We start from the raw sequence: 8522 nt of genomic DNA on the forward strand, positions 1-8522 counted from the left end.
AGCAGTTGGACAAATGTTAGATACCCTGAAATCTGCACAAACTATGGTGACTGCAAGCTTGGATGCAGGCCAAGATCCTTCGCTCTATCGAGTGGGAGTTTCTCTAGGTGTATATTCCCATAATCAAAATTGAACACATTTACACCCTTCTCTTCGGTTTCAAGGGTTTTTAATGTTTTCTTGCTGTAAATTGTGAAGCATATGGTCATAACAGCTGCAATAATGAAGGAGATTGTATTGTATATAATTTTCAGTGTACTCATTTGATGATCTCCATATTGCATATCTGCGAACGTCCGTAATAACCTCCCACTACATCAGTAAACCATAATTAAGGCAACACGGAGATGTTCAAGTATATGTGTGATGAATAAGTAAATGAAGAAAAGATGTGTACAATGGAATAAAAAACTAGAAAAGCTATCTGTATGATTTACTATAGGTGGTGTTTGGGAGTGCATTTTGAAAGAGCTTATGTGATTTTGAATAATAAAAGGAAACGGGATATAATAAAATGGACTGTAAGAGAAAAAAGGTTTAGATGTTTCTTTTGTTGTTTGACAAATTATGTTTATTTTGTAAATTCAAATATATAGCCATCAATACCTGCTGACCAATGCAAGCCAGTGTATGGCCTTCAAAGTGAAGGAAGAAACAAGCATAAGCAAGATTCAGTTATGAATTGATTATTGTGCTTATCTTTTCCATGTACAAAACATTAAAAAAAGGTTTTGTGTCGGTTAACGCAACCATTTTATAAAACATGTTAACCGAGCATGGCATGTTTTGTAAATGACTTAACAGAAACCCCACCCATTTAATAAGTAGGATACTTTGTTAAAGTTAATATTAAGATTTTAAAAGTGGTTATTTAAAAATTGTTAACATTTAAATTGTGATCTTTTCTTTCTTAGTTTTCATTATAAATATTAATCTTCATTCTTGAATTCTTTATCTCCTCTGTATTTCCAAAAAAACATAATTTATTTGTTGTAATTACTTATTCTCCAATACTTTCCAATCATGTATTCTAATCTCGAGTTAAATATATAAAACCAAATTTGTTAATTAAAAATATATGAGAGATAAATAAACAAAAAAACATTTGAAAGGACAATGATTGCAAAGAAAATGTTGATTATTTGAGACAGCAATTGATAATTCAATATTACTAAAGGTTTTAGTTATCTTTTCAATGAACTAACAAATTGAGACAAAGCACAACCCAAGCACAACGCGAGTTTAAGTTGGTCTGACGAGTATAAACATACGAATCCGGTTTGGGTTTAAAAAATGCCTACCTACCCGAAACGTATCAACTCAACAACTAGAAAAGGTTGACACTCTACATACTAATCCCTTTGAAGGTTAACACTTATTTAGTATGGAAGAAGCTAGCAAGAACTTGAAGATTTGAGTTACCTATAGATATAAATGAAGGCTTCAGGAATCATCCCAGCAACGGATCCCCATAGATAGGGCCAGAACATGATATTCGTGACTACTATTGCATAGTTGAAAATGGTGTATGGAAACGGTGAGATCCTAAAGAGTGCAACCATACGAAATTGGTGGAAGCAGTCCCCTTCTCCAGCCATCCTAACCATTGCACCCGTCTGTGGCCATTTCTTCAGCCATTGCTGCAAGTTTTATTAGGAATGTGTCTATTAAACAACTATATTCTTTCAATAACAGAATTTAGCATTTATTTGCCACGAAAATACATTTTGGACGACTTTCAACCCGTTTGATACGTTCCCTTCTAGGAAACTGATTTTATTTGACAAATTTATAATTTATAAGCATTGTAACTCACATGAATATGATCACGAAAGAATAGACCAATGGCGTACGGCAACACCATTCCAATAGTGGTTCCAACCATGATTATCACAAATCCAAGACCATAACCAAACATCATCCCTGCAAGCCACATGGAAGGACCAGATGGGAGGAATAACACCGGGAAAACTGCCATAGAGCCTATGAGTATGACGGCAAGAACTGGACGGCCAAATGTTGCGGCCTCCCATTTCATCATTGGAAGTAGAAGCTACAACAAAATCACAACATAATATATACTACTATAAACCAAAAAGATGAAGCTGTTAACATTAGAAGTTGTGAACAATTTACCTTGTCAAAGACAAATGGAACTCCCCATTTGAGTATAAGGATAGAAACTAGAATACTAACAATGGACAATGTTACCGTCTTCAACCACCATTTCCATGGCCTGTTACATCTTTCTATTTGAGGTTGTAGGGACTCAGCTTCAATCCTGTCTTCATTATCAGGTATTACCAGTCTCTCAAACTCACCGGCTTCTCTAGCAAAATGCGCAGTCTCATTATTTGCAACTCTCTTTGCAAACTCTCCTGAGGCTGGCATCTTTGCTAATTAACACACCTTAAATGTATCAAAAACATATGGTTTTAGATTTCCATAATATTATTAAACTGATTATTACAAGCTCGATCAACTCATGAATGTTAGGCATGTTTTCATAAAAAAATTCGACAATAAATTAAATCGAAACGTACATTAAATGAAAGATTATTCATTCAAATAATATATTATTGCTCCAATATTGAATGTCGAAATCAATTATCACGTTAAACACAAGAAACGAAAAAGAAAGAAATGTACAAATGATTACAATATTGATGGATGATTAGGGTTTTTAGAATACATACAGTGACGTGGAAACGTCGCCTGAAGAGAAGACCGGCAACGTTTGTCGATCTCGTCCGTTTCTTTCTAGTTTTTAGGTTTGAATACATACAGTCCGTTTCTTTCTAGTTTTTAGGTTAGAAAGAATCGGTAATGGTCGACAATGGTGGTGGTGGAAAAACAAGGCCATTGATCAATCTGCATTTTCCATGTCAATAATTGGTTGTTGGTTATGAGTGATGCCTATCCATGAATCCCGTGAGAGAGAATAAACATAATCATTATTAGTTCCATGGATATATGATAATATTAAGTTATTAAAGATTAGGGGATTTAATACCCCATACATATTTTTAAAGAGAAAATACCTATTTGCGTAGTTTTATACTTTTATGCATTGGCTCAGTTAAAAAAATAGGATAGAATTACAAATGTTATTCTTGAAATCTATGCGATTTATGGATCAAGTCCTTTTAAAAAAATTATTTGTGAGCGGTGTCCTTTATATGACAAAATACATTTTTTTTGGCATTTACACTAACTGTTATCCAAAAACTCAGTTAAATCCAAACATGTCAAGACTTAACGGGGTTTTTGTTTAACATATTTTATTTAGTTTCTTTTTCTAATATTATATTCAATTTGTTTTTTCATTATAAATAGTTAAATAGTAGCGTAAAAAGACTTAAATGCCCGGATGCCTTTTAGTCAAAAGGACTAAAATCAAACAAACATGTTATATAAAAGACGTCGCCTACAAATAAACTTTTTAATGGATCTGATTCATAAACTTTATATGTTTAAATGACAAAATTTGTAATTCTCTCTAAAAATAATAGTTTATAGCTTCTAGATTTTTCATGCTTGATTTTTTTATTTCTTCGGAGTTTTTAAGCCCGGGTGGACCGAATCGGTAATTCAATCAGATTAATAAAATACAATATCACTATCATAACAAAAAAAAAACATTCTTAACATTTAGGGTATGTTTGGCAAAACTAGTTGGTAGTTGTAACCGGAAGCTAGTGGCTTAAAGCTGTAGCTTTTTAGAATATTTAGGTGTTTGGCAGATTAGCTGAATCTTTTAATAAAATGTTTAAAATGACCAAAATGAGCATATTTCTAAACACTACTAGTAGGTGCTTTAAGTTTTAAGTTTTTTCTCATAACCTAAAAGCTTCAAGTTTCTTTAACCAAACAAGACTTTAATTAAGTATGAGGTTTTTTTTAAAAGCTTTAAGCTAGAAGCTTCTAAAAGCTCTCAACTAAACATATTTTATTTACCCTTGGCAAAACTAGTTGGTGGCTTGAAGCTGGTAGTTGTAGCTTTTTAGATATATTTATATGTTTGGCAGAGTAGCTTGATCTTTTAATAAAATGTTTAAAATGACAAAATGGGCAGGTTTAAAAAAAATAATATTAAATGTATTTATTTTGGAAAGTTATTTAAGTAATTTAAAATACTAATGTTGGGTATGTTTGGCAAGGAGCTTTTAGGAGCTTTTAAAAGCTTCAAGCTTTTAAGAAAAAACTCATATTCAATAAAAAACTTTGTTTGGTTAAGGTAACTTCAAGCTTTTAGGTTGGTTGAAAAAGCTTCATATTTAAATGCTACTATGGGTATGTTTGACAAAACTAGCTGGTAGCTGTAGTTTTTAGATATATATTTATATGTTTGGCAGAATAGCTTGATCTTTTAATAAAATGTTTAAAATGACAAAATGGGTATGTTTAAAAAAAATAATATTAAATGTATTTATTTTGGAAGGTTATTTAAGTAATTTAAAATACTAAATGTATGTTTGGCAAGGAGCCTTTAGGAGCTTTTAAAAGCTTCAAGCTTTTAAGAAAAAACTCATATTCAATAAAAAGCTTTGTTTGGTTAAGGTAGCTTCAAGCTTTTAGGTTGGTTGAAAAGCTTCATATTTAAATGCTACTATGGGTATGTTTGACAAAACTAGCTGGCAGGTGTAGCTAGAAGCTGCTAGCTGGTAGTTGAAAGCTGGTGGCTAAAAGCTGTAGCTGGTAGCTGTTAGCTGTAGCCTTTTAGAAATATTTAGGTGTTTGGTAGATTAGCTGGAGCTTTTAATAAAACTAGCTAGGTGCTCGCGCGGTGCATCGTTCTAATCCGAAACCTATTATGACGTGACCCCTTTCGACTCAAAACCGTACCAACAAGAACCGGACTAAATTAACCCTTTTTGCATCGACTCGTTCCGACCCTAATTTGGTCTTACACATGACCCGAGCTTGCCTGACTTGACTTGTTGCCGATCCTAACCAATAATCACATAATATGTTAATTTTTTAAAGTTAAAAAGGTATAACAATATGATAATTAAATTAAAGAGAATAAAATGCTCGTTTTTATGATACAATTTTTAAAAATAAATATTAGCATGTGAAAAAGTTATGGTCTTTTAAAAAGTCATGGGGGTAGTTGGTTTTGAATATGTGTTAAATATGAATTATTATATGAATTAACAAAATGTGATGAAAGTTCAAGTACCAAGATTATAAATTTTGAAATACTAAAAGCTTGTAGCTTTTTCTAGACGCTACTAGTTGGAGCTTTTAGCTTCAAGCTTTTTATCCTAACCTAAAAGCTTCAAGTTACTCTAAACTAACAAGACTTTTCAATAAATTTGAGTTTTTTCTTAAAAGCTTGTAGCTTAAAGCTCTTAAAAGCATCTAAAAGCTTTTTGCCAAACATACCCTATTACTAGCGTTTGAGAAAAAGCTAGCTAAAAGCTTTTACATTTAAATTTACAAGATTGGTTTTTGAACTTCTATCAACTTTTGTTAATTTATATAGGGTATGTTTGGCAAAACTAGCTGGTAGCTGTTACTATAAGCTGGAAGCTGAAGACTGGAAGCTGAAAGCTGAAAGCTAGAAGCTGGTAGCTATTAGCTGTAGCTTTTAAATATTAGGTGTTTGGCAGAGTAGCAGAAGCTTTTAATAAAACTAGCTGGGTGCCCGCGTGGTGCGGCGGAATGGACGCACAACCTAACATCAACCTCATAATCAGTGTCGATACATGATTCACCTGATGACAGTGCGTACATAACCTAAATGTAGACGTGTAATTCATGGAAAAGCAGTAAGCTTGTCAATGATGTCGAAAATCAAGAAACAAAGCTGAAATATACAGTAATTTTCAAATAGATAATTTTTTAAACCAACATATTTTGATATGAATCCTTTTCTGAACATGCACTATTTTAATCTGAAATATGTTCTGACCTGACCCCTTTCGACTTAAAAGCGTACCGACACGAATCAAACTAATTTAACCATTTTTGTATCGACTCGTTCTGACCCTAATTTGGTCTTATACATGACTCAAGTTCATCTGACTCGACTCCTAATTTGGTCTTACACATGACTCGAGCTCATCTGACTCGACTTTTTACCGATCCTAACCGATAATCACGTAGTATGTTAATTTTTTAAAGTTAAAGAAGTATAGCAATATCATACTCAAATTAAAGAGAATAAAATGTTCGTTTTTATGATGTAATTTATTTAAAAAAATATTAACGTATGAAAAAGTTATGGCTCCTAAAAAAGTCATGTGGGTAGTTAGTTTTGAATAAGGGTTGAATGTGTAACTATTATATAAATTAACAAAAATTGATATAAGTTCATATACTAAACTTGTAAATTCAAATGTAAAAACTTGTAGCTTTTACTAAACGCTACTAGTATTAGCTTCAAGCTTTAAGTTTTTTCTCCTAACCTAAAAGCTTAAAGCTCCTTCAACCAAACAAGACTTTTAATTGAGTAAGTTTTTTTCTTAAAAACTTGAAACTAGCAGCTCCTAAAAGCTCTCAACCAGACATACCCTTAATAAAACTCAAAGTCATATTAAATAAAAAAGATATTACATATTATTATTGATCCTCATGTGTTTTCATGTTCTGAAAACGATTTAAAACATCATCGAGCGTGACTTTAGTAAAGAACTCCGTTTCACTATAACAAATGCAAATATCATTCATGTAATTGATTTAGGCATTGATGTTTTGAAGCAATTAAATAAAGAGTTGGCTGGCCGATTGTTGTTGTTTAAAAATTGGTCCACCGGCCGTTGTTGTCTGGTAAGTCAGAAGGTGTGACGATGGTTGAAGCCTTGAGGCGAACTGGCGAAGAGTTAAAGACGAGTAGATGATGTTTGGACTCTAGTTGATAGAAACACAAGTTGATAAGTTGTTGTTTTTTTGTTATTATTTAGGTATTATGTTTAATTAAAAATGTTAATTGGGTTAGACTTATTAACCTATTATATGAATAATTTTGGGTTGTCTTTAATAATCTGTATATGGTTTTTTGCTACCATTATAATATTTTTAGTAATTCTTATAGTTTTTAACACACTTTTTATATTTTTTAAATAATATAAAAATATTCATTACTTTAAAAAATTTAATCAAATTTTTCTTAGTCAATGGGTTCGAATGTTTACTTTTTTTAAATGTAGCTAGGTTCGCTCACAGAAAAAGAATGACCTTCTCATTTATTCGATACTATAGGTTAGATATAAAATCGAAAAAAGATCAACTTTGGTCGAACCTGGTGTGTACTACGAGGTTCGACCACTAACTTTAGAGAGGGAGCACTAAAATGGTACGGGTATGTCCCTATGGTTTCAAAACGGGCATTCTTTGAGTCTTCTCAATTGTGGGTTACGACGGGAGGATGATGGGAAAGTTGGTGGTCGGTTGGTGGTTGGCGGACGACTCGGTGGTCGAAGGGAGGACTTGGTGGTCGATGGGGAGGTAGAGGTGCACAAAAAACCCGTACCCGGAACCGAACCCGAAAAAATACCCGAAATTGGTTTTTTATACCCGGGTATTCTATACCCGAAACCGGAACCGACCCTACCCGTAGGGTATGGATAGGGTATGCTTTTTGAGCTCAATACCCGTACCCGATTTATACCGGTAAATACCCGAAACCGGTCATACCCCATACCCATACCCATACCCGGTTATACCCGATACCCGATAATAGTTTTCTAATACCCAAAATAATACATGAGTTTTTATAGTATATTTTTATGTTTACTTCACAACTTTTATGTTTAAGTTTTTTTAAAATGCATATTATTAAGTAAAAAATATTTACTTAAGTGGATTTATGGTTTTTGTAATATAGTTTAATTATTTTTATAAATTACAAAGCAAGTTTAAATTTTAAACAAATTTAAAAATGAATAAATAATTTACAAATTCAAAACCAGCTATTAATACCCGGTCGTACCCGGTTCCAATACCCGAACCCGATTATACCCTACCCGGGTACATAGGGTTGAGTTTTTCTCGTCAATACTCTACCTGAACCCTACCCGATTTCTCTTAATACCCGATTTTCCAATACCTGATCATACCCGAAACCGGTTTCATACCCGAACAACCCGATTTGTGCACCTCTATGGGGAGGACTCAAAGGTCGATTGTAGTGGCAGGGGGTAGTGGTTTGGTGCCGATGGTGGTGGTGGTGGTGATTTGATGATGAGGTTGAAGATGATTCCGGAATACTAAGGGTTGTATAAGTGGAAATACTATATTGCCCCCACGTTAAACACTTTCGTCAAACAATGGGATTCAGTTTTTTGTGTTGTAAAACCACATAGACTCAAACACATCCGTTTGAATACAAGGGCACAATGTGCTCGCTCCCGCCCTACAACCATAGAGATGTAAATAGGCATTGTCTATTATAAAATAAAATCCATGTTTCTAAGCTCATCTACATAATAAAATCTCCAAATTATTTCCTCATTAGATAGCAAAACTATTAACATCTTATATCAGAATAAACCTCCACGACTCAGTTATATATGTGA

General features: G+C 33.1%; 1 protein-coding gene across 1 annotated transcript; it reads right to left on the reverse strand.

Moving 5' to 3' along the window:
- Nucleotides 1-1418: 1418 nt before the first annotated feature.
- Nucleotides 1419-2391, reverse strand: LOC143545184 (uncharacterized). The gene is made up of 3 exons (XM_077037112.1): nt 2137-2391; nt 1817-2053; nt 1419-1640 (listed from the first exon to the last, which is right to left on the reverse strand). The coding sequence occupies exons 1-3, from the start codon at nt 2389-2391 to the stop codon at nt 1419-1421; spliced, it is 714 nt and encodes a 237-aa protein (XP_076893227.1).
- Nucleotides 2392-8522: the final 6131 nt, after the last annotated feature.

This window comes from Bidens hawaiensis, unplaced genomic scaffold (genome assembly GCF_021521415.1).
Source record: "Bidens hawaiensis isolate Kalapana, Puna unplaced genomic scaffold, B.hawaiensis_p1.1 tig00013866_1, whole genome shotgun sequence".
Taxonomy (NCBI): domain Eukaryota; kingdom Viridiplantae; phylum Streptophyta; class Magnoliopsida; order Asterales; family Asteraceae; genus Bidens; species Bidens hawaiensis.